The 21,342-nt window shown below is 41.2% G+C and overlaps 2 protein-coding genes across 2 annotated transcripts; one reads left to right on the top strand and one right to left on the bottom strand.

Moving 5' to 3' along the window:
- Positions 1-16,954: 16,954 nt before the first annotated feature.
- On the top strand, positions 16,955-18,529 carry LOC124459882. Its single transcript, XM_047009661.1, has one exon. The coding sequence runs from the start codon at positions 16,955-16,957 to the stop codon at positions 18,527-18,529; it is 1,575 nt and encodes a 524-aa protein (XP_046865617.1).
- Positions 18,530-19,004: 475 nt separating this feature from the next.
- LOC124459883 lies at positions 19,005-20,012 on the bottom strand. The gene has a single exon (XM_047009662.1). The coding sequence runs from the start codon at positions 20,010-20,012 to the stop codon at positions 19,005-19,007; it is 1,008 nt and encodes a 335-aa protein (XP_046865618.1).
- Between the last annotated feature and the right edge of the window lie 1,330 nt (positions 20,013-21,342).

The following is a 21,342-nucleotide window of genomic DNA, read 5'->3' on the forward strand; positions in this document are numbered from 1 at the left end:
GACTTTGTCTATGATGTTTATGGGCTTGAGTTCCACTAGTTGTTGTGTGCAGCCATTTGTGGGCGATCTTTTGCAGAATGTTGTGGTTACGACTGAGAATAGCTCCGCACCACAATCAGCAACTACGTTTCTGTTATTCAAATATAAAATTATGTTATCCGTACAAAGTACAAAATGTTGAAATTTTGAAAATCCCTAATACTACTTACATCTAATAAATCTGACAAACTAATGTGAGATTTTTGTTGGTCATTTCATTGACATCGAGGATTATTGGGTTCAATAAATTCGGTTTTGCTAAGGTTATAGTGATAGTGCAATGGAATGGTTTATGGAATTTGTTATTGCATTCAGTTTCTCTTGTAATTTGTTGTGTAATTTGGTCTTGTTTTTTTCTGACTCTATTAATTAATTTTGCTTAAACTTTATCTGTTCCAAGTCGTTTTCCTGGTCTCGTCGGTCTATGTCCTGTACGAGGTAATGTTTCTTGTATGTCCTAGGTAGCCGTACTCTTTCCAAACTGTCACGTCTCCTTCCAGTATTTGGTATAGTCCGTAATTTTCATGGTCATTATCGCGTGTGTCCTCAGTATTGTTAGTATCAGTATAAAGTCCGTTCTGTAATTTTAGATATTTTAAAATATTCTTATTACTCTAATAGTTGTAAAAGTGTGCAAACCTAATTCTAGAAAAAAAAAAACAATTTTTAAAGGTTTTATTTTAGAGTTTTTTGTCTATTCGTGTTTTATTTTCCTGCTCCATTTTATTTCTTTCAATCCTGCAATCCTTCTTCTACCATATATTCATGAACTGCTTCGATTGGTTTTTTGTTCAAAACTGAATGGATTGACCTGTTGTACTTTATCGTTGCTAGTAGTATAACATCGACAGTGTCGCTAGCTTGGGCTGTGATTTTCATACACCGTGCGATCTCTAGTAACGTGCTGTGGAATCTTTCCACTTGACCATTAGATGTGCTGTGAAGGGGTGGGGCATTGACAATTTGTATTTTAAACTCATTTAATGGGAGGGACCTTATTGTTTCAGAATTTATCGACCTTTCATTATCGCAATATATTGTTTTCACATTAGCAAAGTAATTGACTAACTGTAGAATGGCAGGCTTTACGTCAACAATAGCTCTTGATGCCATAGGTTGGACTATCGCAAATTTAGAAAATTTATCTATGCAAATCAGAAAGAATCTTGTATGTGTGGAGAAAACGTCGATGTGTAAAATTTCTCCTGCGTAAGGCGATATTGGTGGGGTACCCAGCCTATGTTTTTTTTGGATGCCTGTCATATTTTGCCACAGAGCAGACCTTGCAGTTAGCTTAAAAATAAACCTGCAAAATTTGTTTCATGTTTTCCTGGGCTGCAGGGTGCGCCCTGTTGTGATCGGTCACTACAACTTCTTTTTGTTCCGCTTTGTCCGGTACATCTGCGACGATGTGTTTGCAATACGAGAATTTCGTTGCCGGATATAGATCAACCAATTTGTGCTGAATAAGAGCAAGAGTTGGCAGTTTGCAATGTATTGCGTTTACCACTTCAGCATGTATTACTCCTTATAGCGTCTGTAAAGGTGAATCAGAGTTTGATGATCGTATTATGTGCCTCTGGACTTACTCTGAAAGAGGCCGAATGTCGTTACCGAGGGGAACTCTGCTTCTTTAATCACGATTTGATTTCGAAAACAATTTAAGTGTAGGTCAGAGACTCTTCGCTAAGGCAGGTTACCCTCTTGGACTCTGATTTGAATCAGGTGTTTTAAGAGCGTTAATGTGCTGCACGAAAGGGCGTCTGCTACAAAATTTTCCTTTCCTGGTTTGTAAATCATTTTTGCGCCATATCCTTCAATATATGCCTTCCAGCGTATTAATTTCGCATCCGAACTTTTGTCTAATACAGCGAAGGTTAACGCCTTATGGTCGGTAAATATGTTTAAATTTCTTACCCCATAAAGGTAGTCTCTCAAATTTTTTAGTGACCAAACTATGGTAAGGAGCTCTCTTTCGTTGGTGTCAAAATTTCTTTCGTTATTACGCAATTTACGTGAAATCATGGGAATAGGTCTGCCTTTTTGTGATGCGCCTGTGGTAAAATCGAATGGTTGTCGATAATTTGGGTAAGCTAAAAAAACTTCCTTCGATGCTAAAATATCTTTTAGTTTGGAGAGTGTCCGGAGGTGTTCTGAAGTAAGATCGATTTTTGTTTTTCGAGACATGTTTTTGCCAACTTTTCCATTTTCCCCCTTTAGAATATCTGTGAAGGGACCAGCGATTTTCGCAAAGTCTCTAATGAAGCAGCTATAATAGCTGGGAAGGCCAAGAAATGATCTGAGATCAAAAAGGGTACTTGGCGTTGGAAAATTTTTTATTGCTTGAACTTTTCGGGTGAAGTTGTAATATCATCACTAGATACGATAAATCCCAGATATTCCATGTTTTTTTTTTTTTAATTTTGATTTTACTTGTGATACTCGTATCCCCGCGTCCTGAAGACTTTTAAAGACCCATTCAATGTCCCTAACATGGTCTTCTTTTGTTTCAGAAAAAGTAATAACATCGTCTATGTTCTATTTATGTTTTCCCTAAAGACGCCATCGATGGCCCTCTGGAAGATACTGGGAGCATTATTGAGCCCCAAGGGAGTCTGCAGAATTCATACTTCCTATTATTGACAGAAAAAAACTGTTTTCTCCCTGTCTTTTTCTGCTAGTGCTATTTGATGAAATCCCGATTTAAGGTCCAATGTTGTAAAATATAAGGCCTTTCCTATTTGGTTTTCTAAAGTCAATTACTACCCTCCTTTTATAAAAGCCTTTTTGATCCGTTCCTTTTTTGTCGACCACCCAGGTCGGATTATTATAGGGAGATTTCGAGGGCCGAATTAGGCCGTGCGCTAGAAGTTGTTTAACTTCTGCGTTGACAAAGTCTGTAAAGCCCATTGGGAGTGGGTATAGTTTAGAGTATACCGGTTCCCCATTTGTTCGTATAGTTGCCACAGTGTTTATGTTATATGGCAGAGCCTCGTCAGGATCTGCGACCGCTCCTACTCTTTTGTCCATCATTTTGTTAAAAGACTTAAGTACAGCAGCCGGAACGTCTGTATCGTCGATATAAATGAAATTTACTTGTGGGCAACGAGTAAAATTAATGGATTCAGATCCATTTTTTGTGATTATTTGGTTGTTTAATAGATCGATAGTTGCTCCAACCTTTTTTAAGAGGTCAAAACCAATTATGCCGTCAAAATCTTCTGGGATATTTATCAAAAAGTGAGCTCTAAGACCGAAAATATGTATTGGACATTTTTCTGTTACCTTTGAGGTCCCATGTATGGATCTGACATTAAATGGTTTTTCTGCGGGGGTAATGAATTTTAATAAGGTCATTGGTCGAATATTATTGTTTAAAGCAACCGTATCGATAAGTAGTTTACTTGTTTTTCCTTATACTGTTCTTGTGACGAACGGTAGAACGGTAGGGGAGTGTTCCCTAAAATATTACACCATCTGACAAGTCGTCACTAGCTGCCAGGACGCTCGCCTCTGCTTTTGTATAATAGGCTTCTTCCCCAGGGGGATCTTGAGACTTGAAATCAACCTGCTGATTGTTTTTCGACCTGTATCCAGATTTTGTGGACTTGTTTTCTGAATATCTGGTTGCTTATCATGGCTTACTTCGGCCTAATTCGGAGCTAATGCTAGCGCAGTGGGTAAATCCTTGGGCTTTGCTGGCAGTACTACTGAGGCCTTTCTTAAACACCGACACAAAGGAGTGTAGCGCATCGGACCTAAACTGCTCGTTTAGCACATTCGCTGACGCTGCTTCGTGTGTCATTATTGTTTTATTAGTAAGAAAGGCGACTGCTCCCCCTGTCGTAAGGTTCCCAGCTTTTGCTGAATAACGCGAATTGGTGTTCACTTATCTGCGTAAGTGAAGTCTAGTCGAGCTATAATTGCATCGACATTTTTAACAGTGTTGTACGACGCCAGAGTGGACCTTTTATTGTTTTCCTAATTGTAGTGGTCGGAGCTGCCCCTGTAAGGTCGAAATAGCTCATATGCGAATGAAGCTGCGGAGCGCCATGAAATATACTCGTTTTGATTACCAAAACGAAATCTGGCAAGGATCTATCGATATCTAATGGTTCCTTACACTCTATTCCTGGGGTGATTTCGCCATCCCATATACCTCCACCTCCGGTGCTACTGCTTTTAAATTTTCTAATTGTGTCCTTAAGGACTCTATTTCTTGGTTTAACTGTTGAGTGAAAGTAGACTGCATCTGTGCAGCTTGGTGATCAAGCGCAGTCTGCACTGCCAATTGTACTATTTTCATCACATCCTCTGTTGTTGGCATTTTGTACGTTTCTTTCACTTGCTCAATTTTGCCTCCTATAACCTTTAGTAGCTCCTCGTCACTACTATCACTATTTTTCTTATAATCCCTCCACATGAGTAGACGGGAACAAATGTTGTTTAATAGTTTAAAGTTTTTTTTTAACGGTTGGTGCAAAATTTAGTTTTGGAATTTGTTCACGCCACCGGGTGAACAGCAGAGAGTGAGGGGTTGGGTTTTTCCCAAAACCGAATTCGGTCATACTGAGGAGGGTGACAAAGGGTTCTCCTGTAAATCGCCATATTCATTCCATTACGAGTTTTTCAATCGAACACCCGTTCTTTTTCCAGAGCAGAAATTGGCACCCGCCAACTACTTATATTTTATTTGGATCCTCCCGCCCCTCCACGAACATTTGTCCTTCGAGCCGGATATCCCTCCGCTCCTCCAGCTTGCATCGGCGGTATTCCTAATAAGTACAACATTTCTTAATAAAAATCTCATTCACATTATATTCCATTACATACTTATAAAAGTGTGAGGTTTGCCGCTCTTTCATAGCGACCTACACACTTTTGTATACTTGTATGTACATACCTGACCTGTTCCAAAGGTTACATGGTATTTCCCGATCATTTTTTGTGTTTATGAAGTGATTTTTTCCATTCTTCGAAATTCTGATTGTCTAAAAGTCCAATTGCATAGCAATACATATGTATGTACACTTATACATACATATATATACGTACATGTAAAAACAGCTGTTTTCTAACCTGCAAGTAAAGGTGTTTAATAATCGAAAACTTACAAAGTACCACTTACCTTTACTTAAAGTGTAAAGCACGCTCCACGGACTGATCATTAGTCCAGCGTCATAAATTTTTTACTATTACTTTGAATTACTTTGAACATCCATACATACATGTATGTATGTACATACATATACATATAATAATTTTTGCCGCGGTAAGCACACTCATACGACATACTTACATATGTCCACATACAATTTGATATCTCCCACACAAAATTAATTGCAGCCACTCCAATTGGCTTTCCGCAATTTAATAATTCGAAACCTACATAATTAAAGCAGGAAATCGTGATCTTCGTTAAACAATTTAAAATTAATTAAATTCAACGGCAGAACAGCTGACTCCCCAACAGTGCAGACACTTGAGCCAAGCCGTGACTCGGTCACGACATCCATTTTTTCCATCGTGTTTTTCGTATTGTGCAAAAAAAAATATTTCAATCGACTGATTGAATTTAATTCGCAAAATATTTTCTAAAGAAAAATAAATGTCTATCCCATGAAGTATAAGTCAGAGGTGGCCAAAATAATTAAAGTACACGTTACACGTCAGACAGGCCGGAAAGTGAAATCCATAAGGAGTGATTATGGAATGGAGTATGTCAATAAAAAGTTGAACGCTGCAACCGAACACTCGTGGAAATGGCAGGAGTAATGCTGAATAGTGCAGGTTTAAAAGAAAGCTTCTGGGCAGAGACAATAGTTTGTGCTGCATATCTAAGAAATATATCACCAACAAAATCAGTTCAAGGCAAAACGCCGTTTGAAGTGTTTACTGAACACAAGCCTGTGGTTAAGCGCTTAAAAGTATTTGGACGCGTCGCAGTTGCACTAGAAAAGGGACCAAAGAAAAAATTCTAAGAAAAGGGAAGAGAGTATATTATGGTCGAATATTCGGAAACTTCAAAAGCGTATCGTTTATACAATCAGACAACTGGCGATGTCAAAATAAGCAAAGATGGATATTTCATTAAGAACTGTCAGCCAAGGATTAGAGAAAGCTCTGAATTTACAATAGTACTGGATGAAGTAATAGATGAACCCAACAATGTTGTTGAAGGTCTTGTTTCAACAGACGACATTAGTTCTGACGATACAGGTAATGGTAATCTGACAAATTATGTAAGCGATGAGGTTGCAGATAATGATGTGGTGGTCTATGAGGAACCAAAAAGGGGACCAGGCAGACCAAAAATAGTCAGAACGGGTCTACGAGGACGACCAACCAAACAATATAATGTTCTGAATGTAATGTTGGCAACTAACGTAGAAATACCAGAAACAGTGCAACAAGCACCAGCGAGTCAACAAGCAGAGAAATGGAATACAGCAATGCCAGGCTTTATATTCCTTACTGCGAAACAATACATGGGAACAAGTTAAATTACCAGCTGGTGTGAAACCCATTGGATGCAAATGGATATTTACCCTGAAAGAGAATGCAACTGGAGAAATCGAACGACACAAGGGAAGGCACGTGGCGAAAGGGTGCAGCTAGAAATATGGAATAGATTACAAAGAGACTTATTCACCGGTGCTGCGCTACGCTACAATACGGATGATCCTTGCAATGGCAGTGGAATATGAACTATACGTTCATCAAATTGATGTATCGACGACATACTTGAATGGAGAAATCTGGCGGTGTGCTGAAGCTGAAAAAGTCGTTATACGGTCTAAAACAAGCTGGCCGAGTTCGGAACACAACGTTCGATGCTGTTCTGAGAAAGTTGGGATATTAGGCATGTGAAAGTGAGATATGCCTGTACACAAGATGTGCACCGGATAAGACGATTGACGTAATTGCTGTATGTGTTGATGACTTGCTGCTTTCGTGTTCAGACAAAGGTAAGATGTTAGCTACTAAACAGGCTATCTCTTCTGAATTTCAGGTTGTCGACAAAAGACCGATTACACACTTTTTGGGTCTCGAAATTTAACGTGATGGTGACAAAGATTCATCTTTTAAGCCAAAGAATGCATTTCATGAGCCTGTTGAAGCAACTGGGCATGGAGATTTGCCGCACGGTATCCACCCCGTTAGAAGCTAATTTCCAGGCTAAGTGCGACAACAAGTCGTGCAAACGCATCGATGAAACGGAGTATCAATCCGTAATGATCTTTGATGTATATTGCGCTATGCTCAAGACCAGACATTTTTCACTCGGTGTGCAAATTATCACAGAAAAATGCAGATCCACATGGCGAGCATCTCGCAGCAGCGAAACAAGAATCTAAACCAGACGACAGATATGGCGATAACGTGCAAGAATAACGCTGCAATCACAGGCTATGCAGACGCAGATTGGGCAGGTGACTCAACTGATAAAAAGTCCTACACTGGATACGCATTCATGTGGGGCAACTCAGTAATCTCATGAACATCAAGGAAGTAAAATACTGTGGCTCTAAGCAGTACCGAGGCAGAATATATGGCGCTTTCCGATGCTGCAAAAGAGGCTATTTATATAAGAAAACTGATTAATGAGATGAAATTGTTTTTAAAGCTTGATTGTATAACCTTACATGGCGATAATGTTGTTGCTTTAAATCTTGTAAAAAACCCTGTTTATCATGCTAGAAGCAAACATATTGATGTAAAATACCACTATATACGAAACTCATTTGAAGAGAATAGTCCAAAATATTTCATTTTGAATTTTAAAATTAAATTATAAAGTTATCATTATATTCTAGTGCCAAGAAACTCTAATAGCAATAGAGCAATCTAATAGCAATAAATACTAAGATGCAACAACAAAGTGCGTAATTTTTACAAAAGCCATGTCCACCAATTCGGGCCCTAGCTCTCTCGATCCCCACCAGCAACAGCTACAAGAACTAATTGTACAACAACAACGTGAGCGTCGACTCTCGGTCCAACGCAACAACGCGTACTTTTCGGTGGTGTCGCCGACCCCACCGAATGCTAACGTAAGCAACAACACCGAAAGTGCCAGCCACTCAGCAATTAACAGCAACTTACCGTGTGCTTCTCCATCAATATCGATAACTGGGTCACCGATTGCACCAACCAGCACCGTCAGCGCGTTGACAGCAACCAGCACCGTCAGCTCGTTGACAGCAACTACTGCAACGTCTGCCGAAGTATTGACCTGCCTCAAGCCGTCAACGACAAGTCGCCCAGAGTCAGCCACAATAGTAAACCCAACGACTTCTGACCAAACTGGAATGGACAGATATATTAAAATAACTAAGCGGAAGCTAAGCCCGCAAAAGAAAAAAAGTGGCAATACGCCGAAAATAACCAAACCAAATGAACGAGTAGCACCCCTTAGCGGGAATCGTTTTAAAATTCTTGCCGATCAGCAAGACGATCAAGCCGGCGATGTAGATAAAGTTAAATCGGCTAGACCACCCCCTTTATACATCCGTGGAGCCAACTGCAGCGCCCAGATTTCGAAGCTAGTAGAAACAGTAGGGGCAAATAACTTTGTTGTAATCCCTCTCAATAGGGGTAACATTAAAGAAATTAAATGTCAAGCCCAAACTGAGGACAATTTCCGCATTATCGAAAAGTACCTCCGTAATGCTAACATCAACTTCTATACCTACCAACTAAAAAGCAGTAAAGGGCTCCAGGTTGTGTTAAAGGGGATTGAGCCATCGGTCCCTACTCAAGAAATAGCAGACGCGTTGGTCGAAAAAGGGTTTGCGGTCAAGTCCGTTGTCAACATCATCAACAGGAACAAAGTCGCACAGCCGCTCTTTAAAATCGAGCTTCAACCTGATGCAAAGCGGTCGAAGCCAAATGAACTGCACCCGATCTACAACCCTCAGCTTCTATTGCACTGAAGAATCACCGTAGAGGAGCCCCATAAGAAACGCCAACCACCGCAGTGTAAAAACTGTCAGGAATACAACCACACCTCTAACAATTGCAATCTTAGGTCAGTGTGTGTTGGCTGCGGCGAACATCATGAAGATGGCATTTGCACCAAGGACAGAAACAACGTCGCACTAAGGCTATGCAGCAACTGTGGAGGGAACCACACGGTTAACTACAGAGGATGTCCTGTCTTCAAGGATCTTAAATCACACCTAAACGGGCGCAAACCCCCAGCTGGACCAAAAATCACCTTCAACGTCTCCAAAACTACACCGGAGGTATTCTTCGCCAAGGCTGTTAGATCATCCAACATGACTGCTACAACCAGTCCTAGTGTATCCATCGCTAGTGTGCTCCGAACTGGACAGACGGAGCCCGCGAAAGAGACCCCGTCTCTCCACCATCTACAGAATCCGCAACCTAGCGCACCAGAGCTTGGCCAGCAAACTCCAAGTGGTTTAGAGGCCCTATTGATCTCACTCAATCAAAACATGACCACTTTTATGACGTTCATGCAAAACTGTATGCACGAACTGATGCGGAATCAAAACCTGCTTAGCCAGAAGCTTATCGAGAATTAATAATGGCTTCCCTACGTCTATGTCTTTGGAATGCTAACGGCATCTCCAAGCACAAAAATAAACTGCAACTATTCCTAGACTCAAGTGAAATCGACGTTTTGCTGATTTCGGAAACACATTTAACATCAAAAAATAATTTTCAAATACCAAAATATACCTTCTACGCAACAAACCATCCAGACGGAAAAGCTCATGGCGGGACTGGTATCCTAATCAAAAACCGTATAAAACACTCGTTCCTCAACAGATTTGAAACACAGCACCTACAAGCAACTGCTATAACCGTCCAAACCAGCTGCGGCAACACTACATTGGTTGCCCTGTACTGCCCACCATGCTTCTCAATCTCTGAAAAGGAATTTACCAATTTCTTTAACACACTCGGAAATCGCTTCATTGCAGCAGGGGACTATGACGCCAAACATACGCACTGGGGATCTCGCCTGGTAAATCCAAAAGGCAAGCAGTTGTACAACACAATAGTCAACCCTCTCAACAAGATGGATTGCGTCTCACCGGGTAGGCCTACTTATTGGCCCACAGATCCACAGAAAGTGCCTGACTTGATTGATTTCGCAGTAACCAAGAGGATTCCACGTAATCGGATCACTGCGGAAACACTGCTAGATTTAACTTCCGATCACTCTCCAGTGCTATTCACATTATTAACAAGACCTCAAGTACTTGATCGCCCCAATAGGCTTACAACTACAAAACAAATTGGCTTAAAATTAAAATGTACATGAGTGCCCACATTGACTGTTCGCCGAAACTGGATGCTGCAGAGGACATTGATATGTGCGTCTCTGCACTTGAGTCGATGATGGGAGCTGCAGCAAGAGTATCTACTCCACATGCCTCTTCTTACACCAAACCTGTTGACAGGCCTACGAACCGGCGGAAAGGAAAGCTGGGCTCAAAGGAAATACATAGAAAAGCTCAGTCCAACCAGCACTAAACATCCTCTGTGGAAAGCCCACCCAACTTTAAACGCTCCTACAGAGACAATTTCACCGATAAGGAGTCCAACCGGTGGATGGGCCCGCAGTGACGAAGAGAGGGCATCCTCTCAGCAGATGCCAGACATCTTAAAATAAAATCAGACGAGATCACTGCAGTTATTAAAAACCACATAGAGCCGAAAAAAGCCCCTGGCCTTTTGGCCCTCTGCAAACTGTTCAACGCTATAATAAAAATTGGCTACTTCCCAAGAACATGGAAAAAGTCCACTATCATCATGATTCCTAAAGTGGGAAAGGACAAAACCCAGCCATCATCCTATAGGCCAATTAGTTTGCTGCCATGTCTTTCGAAGCTTTTTGAAAAGGTCCTGCAGATCCGACTAAACTCATTTCTGGCATCGGAGAACACAATCCCTTCACACCAGTTCGGCTTCCGCGAAAAACATGGTACAATTGAACAAGTCAATCGCATAACATCCGAAATACGAACAGCATTCGAACTAAAAGAATACTGTGCGGCTGTCTTTCTCGACGTTGCCCAGGCTTTTGATAGAGTTTGGCTGGAGGGTCTGATGTTCAAAATCTGGCAAAAACTTCCACAGTACACCCACAAACTCATGGAATCTTATCTTTACGATAGGAAATTCGCTGTAAGATGCAATGGCTCCGTCTCGGCTGAATTTGAAATCAAAGCTGGTGTACCGCAAGGCAGTGTACTCGGCCCATTGCTCTACCTGCTGTACACTGCAGACTTACCAATGAGTTTAGGACTTCCACTTTTGCCGATGACACGGCAATCCTCAGCAGATCCAAATGCCCAATACAAGCCTCTGCAAAATTAGAGGAACACCTTAAGGTGGTAGAGGAATGGCTAGCAACCTGGCGTATCCGGGTCAACGAGCAGATATGCAAACATGTTACATTTACGCTTAACAGAAGAAACTGTCCAGTTCTAATGCTAAACAACGTACCAGTTCCTCAAGCCGTGGATGTCACTTACCTTGGCATCCACCTAGACAGAAGACTAACTTGGCGCAAGCACATCGAAGCAAAAAAGTCACAGCTTAAACTGAAAGCGAGTAGCCTACATTGGATCATCAATGCTCGGTCCCCTCTACGTCTGGAGTATAAAGTCCTCCTATACAACTCCGTATTGAAACCCATCTGGACTTACGGAGCCGTACTATGGGGAAATGCAAGTACCAGCAATGTCGATATTATACAAAGAGCGCAGTCGAAGATTTTAAGATCAATCACGGGGGCCCCGTGGTATATACGAAACGACAACATTCAAAATGATCTAAATATACCTAGCGTAAAATCTGAAATAGGTACTCAACAACTAAAGTATTCTGCGAAATTGGATGCACACCCAAATGTTCTTGCCAATTCCCTTACGCGAACTAATAATAGAACTCGTCTTAAAAGAAATGACAGACCAAGCCAATAACAAGTGATTAGGGCCGCCTGCAATATCCCCAGGATTTATCTTAAGTACTAGTCTAAGAAAAATAACTCAAACTTGTTGTTAGGCTCTAATTTAAGAGTAGATTCAACAAATATATATTAAGCGTTAAAAAAAAAAAAAAACCTATAGCCTTTACAATACACTTACAAAGTTTCAAGATACTCCGCCGTTATATCCTCGAACCAAACTTTTTCTATCGTTTTCATTCATTTCTGTAATTAATTTGGCTTTTGCTTTTTAAGGGCCCGGACATTTTTTATAGGATTGAGGTCAGGGCTGTTCCCTGGCCAATCTAAGGACTCAATACCTAATTCTGACTTCAAAATTGATAGTTGTGGTTGGCGGATAGGGGCACAGGTCCACTAAGAATGATTTCTTTGTACTTTTGTGCATTCACCATCCCTTCAAGCATAATAAGTGATTCCGTTTTATATTTGGAAATGCATCCCCATATCATAACATAAGGTAAATGTTTCACAGTGGCAACACAGCAGTTTTCCGAATATCGCTCTCCGTTTCTGCGCCAAACTTTCAAGCAGCCATCAGGTCTAATAAGATTAAATTTGGACTCATCAGAAAATATGATCCGTGACCATTCAAATTCACCCCAATTTTGTTTATTTTTCGCCCAGTTTAAGCGAGCTGTCTTCATTATCTGGTTAAGAAGAGGTTTTTTGGCTGGTATCCTTGCTATTAAACCCATCTCCTTGAGCCGACGTTGAGTAGTCCGAGCCGAAATTTCTTGCGCAAATCGTTGCTGCACTACAGATGCAATTTCTACTGCATTTTTGAAGGGATTCTAGAGGCTCGTTCTTATAATAACGCGATTCTCCCGTTCATTTGTGCAATTTTTTCTGCCTGATCCTTTCGTCCTACCGAATTCCTCCGTCTCACGATATTTTTTCAAATAGCGTCGAACTGAACTTTCATTAAAATAAGTTTTATCTGCTTTTTCACGATTCGACACGTTTTGTTGTTTGTTGCAGATGTGCATATGCTTACATTTCGCAGGCGCAAGACTACCCCCGGAATAGAGACACCAATCAGCTATATTGCTAAACAAGGAGTCAAGATTTATTGTTTTATTTTTGTTTTGTCTAAATTAATCATAAAATTAAAATCGTCGGCTTATGCATTTATGCTTATTTCTTTATGTAGATCAATGATTTCTGTAAGTTTTTGATATGCAGTGACGAACAGGATCACTGAGAGTGGCGAGCCTTGAGGAATACCACGATAGAGTGGAAGTGATTTTAAATAGAATTTTACTACTTTTACTGTTATTTTTCTGTTGTCAATTTTCCACTTTATAAGCTGATCTATTACGATATGCATTCCTTATCAAATGCCTTGGGAGAATCGACAAATATTTTTGAGATTTGGTTTGTTGTGTCCAAAGATTTAGGTACCAGGTGGTCTATAAATAGAAGACAGTTCATAGCAGATTTCCCCTTTTTAAAGCCGACATGACTATTGTGTAGAAGTTTATTTGTAGTTACAAACATAGTCTTTTTGCTTTAACTTTGTCGAGGAGTTTTCCCAAGATGAGTTAAGGGAAATTGGTCGATAAGACGAGACATTTGTTTTTTCTTTGTTAGGTTTTAATATTGGTATAACCATGCTCAGTTTGTATTGTTGCGGTATATTGTCACCCAGTATTGCGGTGTACAAGTTTATAAGTCTGTTCTTGACTTCTGTAGGTAGTGTTTTAATCATGGAATAAGTTATTCGATCCAAGCCTGGGGTGTTTTCTTTTAGAGAACCAAGGGCAGAGGAAAATTCAATAAAATTTATTTCTTGTTCTATTGGGCTAGCAATTTTCCCTGGAGCATACAATAAATTGTCCGCTAATATCACACTTTTATTAGACTTAAAAAAGTGTAATTAATTAGCTAATTATGGTGTACTATTATTTGCGTCAAGTAAAGCTAAAAATTTCATGGTAGTCGGAAAAGGAACGCATTCCTATGCTGAGAAGATCCAAAACCTTTAAAATAAAGGTAAAGCTTCAAAAAATTTCAAAATTTTAGTTGGATGTTGTGCAAAGATGTTCTCTGCTTCCCTAAACTAGCAAAAAACCCGAAAACGTGGCGTAAAACGTGCACAAACGGCTTCAGATGACTGTCACATTGTTATATACAGCATATTCAATCAGTTTGCATCTTCTAATTTCGTCAAACATGATCTAAACGTGTCGGTAAGGAGTGTCACTTGTCGGTGTAGAATCCTAGAACAAGAGCTAATATCGCGAAGTCGAAGGAAAGTCCCACTCTTGACTTTGAAGCCTGTAAATCATGTTTGTACTTTGACAAAACTCCATATGAATCTTCATATTGCAAAGCAGCGTAATATTCTCGGGCCAGGCGTCCTTAAAGTAGTCCTGTTTGGTGGTGCAGGGTCTAAACAGTATGTACGTCGCCCAGAATATACGGAATACCACCCAAACGACACGCTAAAACTAATATACGGAATACCACCCAAACGACACGCTAAAACGGTTAAACATTCCGGCATGATTTGGACTTGTTTCTCATATAAAGGACTTGGTCCAATTCATAAGATTCATGAAAATATGAATCGACATATCTACGTGGACATCATAAGGAAGGTTAAGCTCTCCTATATCATATGGAATCTGCCTGTTGCCGAAATTCGGGCCTGCAAATAAACTTTGTACCACTGTACTACAAAACGGCACTTTGTCTGAACAAACAGAATGACGCTCTTTAAAAACTCTAAAATTCTCTCTCTCATCTTACTCTTGCGGTACTTTATTATACATAAGTAGACACATAAGCGCGAAAAATACGCAGCTGCATTGATCTAAGTACATACATAAGAACCGCGTGTTCAGTTGTTTTTTCGTAGCCAAGAGGCCAAGACTAGAGTAAGTGAAATGGGATTGTAAAATTATTAGTTATAAGAAATTTGTAAAATAACCTGAAATTACTTACAGAATTAAAAAGCTTACCGCTTACCTAACCAGAGGAATTAATGGACTAAATTTATTTCAAAGGCACTGGCGGAGCTAGATTAACTAGTCGAACGAGCAACAATTTTTTTTAATTTCTATGGATATTAAATTTACTCTTTCGTAAAGAATTTTGAGCAAATTCTTTAATTCCTACTGTGTAGTAGAGCTACAGAGACCTAAAGAGGAGGGACTACACAAATCCCAAGGAAAGAACAAATTTAAATTTTACCACGTGTAAAATTACGTATAGACATGGCACCGACTGGAAACTGTGGTCTGTGCCATGCTCACATGCTCCAGGTGTGCATCTCAATTCCACTGCACCTACTGCGGATCGAAAAACAGTGCCACCTCGAGTTCCTGGATTTGCGAGACATGTCGCCACGTGCCTGATGAAGGCGAAAATATCCTCGAAACTGAATCACATTTCAAGGTTAACCAACCAGGTAACAAAGATCAGCACGTGGAAGATAAAGCGATGCCGGAAGATCAGCAAATACTTTTGCAACAATTAGAGGACGAAATGTGCCTCGAAAGGGAATATCTGCGCCGTAAGTACGCCTTACTCCACACGAGAGTACAGTCAAACGGAGAAGCGAAGAACCATCCACAACATGCTGCTGGAATACCTCGTTACATAATGATGACGGATGATAGTGCCACCAACACTCCACAGGCGACGAGTACCAGAGCGCAGAGCATGCCGTGCAAAGCCAATGGCATAACATCACAACAAGTAGCTGCTCGACAATTAATGCCGAGAGAATTACCAGTTTTCAAAGGAGATCCAAGAGAATGGCCACTTTTCATAAGCACCTATGAAACTAGCACCCGGATCGGTGGATACAGCAACGAGGAGAACGCTATGCGTCTGCAGAGATGTCTGAAAGGTAGGGCCCTTGAAGCCGTGCGAGACAGCTTACTGTTCCCAGAAATGCTGCCGAGCGTTATAAGTACTTTGAGAATGTACTTTGGACGCCCGGAACACATAATAAAACTGTTGATGGAGAATGTGCGAAATTTGCCTCCTCCAAAGGGCAAGCTAGAACCGCTGATCGAGTTTGCATTTGCGGTTAAAAATATGTGCGCTACCATTAGGGCAAGCAAGCTAGATGCGCACCTGAACAACCCTACGTTATTACAAGAGCTTATCGAGAAGATGGGACCTGATATGATGCTTAACTGGGCCCTACATTCAAAAGCCATACCGTACCCAAATATACAGCACCTAGCGGATTGGTTGTTTGAGCTGGCTGAAGCAGCTAGTCGTGTATCGACGCCCAACATATTACTGGAAAGCGACAAGAAGAGAACCAACAGAGGAGTGATGCATACACATACCGCAGCGCCCACAGATAACCATAAACACACATTCTGTGCGATATGCAAAGGACACCACAAACCAGTGTCTTGCGAATAGTTGTTGCGGATGTCAGTCGAAGCCAGGTGGAACGCAATAAATAACCATCACCTATGTGCTCAGTGCCTCAAAAAACACAAGGGATCCTGCTGGAGTCGCGTAACTTGCGACATAAATGGCTGCAAAGCAAAACATCATCATCTTCTACACAAGGAGGTGACGGAAAGCGTCCTGCACAATCATCGTGGTTCACTAACCAACCAGCCAGAATGCTATGTTCGAATCGTTCCAGTCACTTTGCATTCCAATTCGAAATCTGTCGATATCTACGCGTTTATGGACGACGGATCGACTCTAACACTTGTAGAAGAAAAATTGGCTGATGCGCTCGAAGTGAAAGGTTTCGCCAATCCCCTATGCATTAGATGGACCGGATGCATGGTACTTGCCCATTTTTACTGTACGAAATCCACATAAACCTGACAGGATCAGATTGGTGTGGGACGCGGCAGCTCAATCATCAGGAGTAGCCCTAAATGATTTTCTTCTGAAGGGACCCGATTTGCTCGTGCCCTTGCTGCAGATTATGTTAACTTTAGAATGAGAGCAATTGGCGTGAGCGGTGACATCGCCGAAATGTTCCATCGAATAGCAGTAAGAGAAGAAGACGCTAAAGCACAACGATTTCTATGGCAAAATCAGACAACAGGCGTCATAGAAACTTTCCAATTAAATGTGTTGACATTTGGAGCCACGTGCTCCCCCTGTAAAGCGCACTATGTGCGCGACCTGAACGCTAAAAACCACGCAGACGAGTTTGGTTCGGCAGCTAAAGCTATTCAGAGAAGTCACTACGTAGACGACTACATCGATTCATGCCATTCAGAAGAAGAAGCCATTACATTAGCGAAAGAAGTTAGAGAAGTCCATGCACGCGGAGGTTTCCATATGCGCAAGTGGTGTTCGAATTCTAAACGGGTACTCGCTGCGCTTCGCGATTCAACAACCTACGAAGAAAAACAGTTCTTTAACAGTGAAGAGATACACTCTTATGAGAAAATATTGGGCATGCGGTGGAGCCCTCGTCAAGATGCCTTCACCTATGCACTAAAGTTTGTACGCCTGAAACGCAACATAATAGCGACAAAAGTCGCACCAACCAAAAGGGAAATTTTACAAGTTTTGATGTCAGTTTTTGACCCCATGGGTTTTGTATCCTGTATAATGATGTATCTCAAAATACTGCTCCAACAAGTTTGGCGATCGAAGATTGATTGGGATGAGGAAATACCACCCAATCTGCAGGATATGTGGCAATCATGGCTGTCCTTCTTACCCTTGATAGAGAACGTGCAAATTCCGAGATGCTATTTTAAAAATTGGCATGCACACGACGGCCGAGTTCAAATTCACGTATTCGTGGATGCGGGAGAAGACGCCTACTCTGCCGTTGCGTATTTCCGTATCGAACATAATAACCAAATACTTTTGAGTCTCGTTTCAGACAAATCCAAGGTAGCTCCGTTGCAGCCGCTCTCGATACCCCGCTTGGAGCTACAGGCAGCAGTAACTGGAGCGCGACTGATGAAAAACATAATAGCACAACATGAAATCGACTTTGAGGAATGTTACTTATGGACCGACTCGAAAACGGTACTAGCGTGGCTCCATGGAGACCCACGACGATATCAACAATATGTAATGTTTAGGATAGCCGAGATATGTGAGCTCACCGAGGCCAGAAACTGGAGATGGGTACCAAGCAAACTAAATGTTGCGGACATCGCCACCAAACGACAACATAGGCCTGAAAAATACACACAATGGTTCGAAGGACCCAAATTTTTAAAACTACCGCCGGCAGATTGGGCGACGGAAACTACCAATGAAAGGACAGTCACTGAGGAACTGCGTCCTCGTTTCCTTCACATGCGAAGGGAACCAGCAAGAATCAATTACGAGTACTTCTCAAAATGGAATCGATTGACCAGGGCAATAGCATGTTGGCTTGCCTATAAGAGGAAATTGATCAACAAAATACGTAAATCAAATGAGAATACAAACCAACTGGCATCCCAAATTAATGAAGCCAGAATGTTTCTATACCGGAACATACAACAAGAATGTTACAACGAAGAGTACACAGCCATCGAAAACGGCCACCACTCTTCCTAAATGACCAGGGAGTATTGTGTGTACGCGATCAAGCCAGTCGCTTCGCTGGCATCCCTGAAGGACGAATCGCTCTACCCACCCAACACTGGGTTACTGTTAATTATATTTTAGACGCTTATAAACTTTATTTTGATTTTTTCTTAATAGTATGCATTTACAATGTTCTTATTGGCGGCGTGGTCTTTTTTTGAGTGTGGCCGTATATTCGATCGAGCCAGTCGCTTCGCTGGCATCCCTGAAGGACGAATCGCTCTACCCACCCAACACTGGGTTACTGTTAATTATATTTTAGACGCTTATAAACTTTATTTTGATTTTTTCTTAATAGTATGCATTTACAATGTTCTTATTGGCGGCGTGGTCTTTTTTCGAGTGTGGCCGTATATTGTTAAACTGAGAATACATTTAAATAATCGAAACTTAAATACTAGATGTATCGATATTGATCGAGGCCTTTTACTACGATACAAATAAGCTACGACATAGCGGCCCCTAGTGCGGAATCCGTTTTTTGAGCACGATCCTTCTCATCGTAGCGCTTGATTCCTATTTTGCATAGATGGTTGACTTGGCGACGATACGTGTTTTTAGCCGACTTCAATTCGACTACGCGTACAACTCCATATTCAGCTGGAAAAACTTTCATAACTCGACCGAGCGGCCATTCGCCGCGCGGGGTGTTGTCTTTCATAACGACTATGTCGTCGACCTCCAAGTTTGGCACATCTTTATGCCATTTCTCCCGATGTATAAGTGTGGGAAGATATTCTTTAATGAAACGTTTCCAGAAAGAGTCTATCTGGTACTGCGAGATTCTCCAAGCTCGTTTCTCCATCGTATTGGGAGTAAAGTTGCCTGGGCCAAGGAGTATGCAGCTTTGCGGGATACAAATATCGTTTGAACACAGACCAAGTTCGTCGTCGGGGTCATCAGATTCCAGTATATATGGTCTGCTGTTGACCAGATATTCTGCCTCCATAAAAATTGTTTGCAACGTTTCATCGCTGGGATTTGCGTTTACTGTTAAAATTGCTTCAATTGCCCGTTTAAAACAGCCTACTAGTCGCTCCCAGCAGCCTCCGAAATTTGGTGCATTTGCTGGAATGAAATTCCAAATTATTTTAATACTTGCCATATACTCTTTCACGGCACTCTCATCCAGGTCCTCTAGGGCTTCTTGTAACTCTCGTGCTGCTCCGCGAAAATTTGTGCCATTATCTGACCAGATGATTTGTATAGGTCCACGTCGAGCCATCATTCTACGAACTGCCATTATGCAGGAATCGGTGTCTAGGGAGTGGGCTATCTCCACGTTGATTGCTCTAGTCGTCAGACATGTGAATATTACTCCGTACCGCTTGCGGAGGTGTTTTGAGGCTCGAGTTCCTCTTTCTGCTTTGGTGTAAAATGGACCGAAGTAAACGCCTGTTGCTGTAAATGGTTTTTTGTGGGTGAAAAACCTTTCTTCGGGCAGAAATCCCATTTTTGGTGTTTGTGGTTTTGCCTTTTTGCGTTTACACCAAACACAAGCATTGATCGTCGTCCTGATGATCCTATTTAATTTTGGCATCCAGTATGCCTTCCTGAACTGATGTACTACTACCTGTGTTCCGACATGTTGTGCGTCGACATGAATTTCATTGATCAGCATCCGAGTAAAGATATGTTTGCCATCGAGAACAACTGGGCTTTTGGTATATGTCGATACCTCTTTTGCACGTTCTATTCTGCTATCCACTCGCATTATGCCATTGTCATCCAGGTATACACAATATTTTGACAACCTCAATTTTGAAGAAGGCTTTCCAGTCCTTAGGCTGATTAGATCGTCCTGAAATAGCTGTTGCTGTACAACCTTCCACCAGACAGTTTCCGCCCATTCAATTTCGCCGACACTTAACTCATTCAATTTTCGATTACCTTTTAACCGTTTCGTTAAGTTATTTATGTATTCCCCAATCCAGGCAGTACTGCGAATCAATTTATTGTGTCCGGAAATTCTTTGCATGAGAATATCCATTGGATGTTCCATCTCTTGAAGTACCATTACGACCCCTGTTTGGTCGTATTCTTCTATAATGGGTTTTTGAAGATCCCATGTGGATTCGGGTCTTTGAAGAAATTCGGGTCCCGTCAACCACCAATGAAGTTTATGCTCTGATATGTTGTCACGCGTTATGACGTCAGCGATGTTTTCATTTGTTGATAGCCAGCGCCACTCTGATCTTACCGATTTTTCACAAATCTCACCTATTCGATTTGCGACAAAAACGTCCATACGTTTATCGCTGTTAATCCAGGTAAGAACCGTACGTGAATCAGTCCAAAAGTAACGTTGATCTATATTGATTTGTAATTCGTGGCTTATCATTTCAGCCAAACGGCATCCCAGTACGGCGGCCATCGTTTCCAGTTTCGGAATACTTATATGTTTGATTGGAGAAACCCTTGCCTTAGATGCAATTAGTGACACATCAAATTGACATTTATCCTCCTTAACATAGCTGCATCTGATATAGGCAACTGAAGAATATGCTTTTGCACTTGCGTCATTAAATATGTGCATTTCAACGCGGTCGGCATTGTTCAGATTAGAGCTATAATACCTTGGAATTTTGGTGCCGTCAATTGATATTAATGTCTTTATCCAATTTCGCCATTTGTTTATTAGTTCTCCCTTGATTTGGTCATCCCAGCCGATTCCAGACTACCATACATCTCGCATAAGGATTCGTCCTTTAATTGTGACTGGTGTCATGAGTCCCAATGGGTCATATAGCGAATTAATTACTGACAATACATTTCTCTTTGTT

Source organism: Drosophila willistoni (genome assembly GCF_018902025.1).
Source record: "Drosophila willistoni isolate 14030-0811.24 chromosome 2L unlocalized genomic scaffold, UCI_dwil_1.1 Seg168, whole genome shotgun sequence".
Classification (NCBI taxonomy): Eukaryota; Metazoa; Arthropoda; class Insecta; order Diptera; family Drosophilidae; genus Drosophila; species Drosophila willistoni.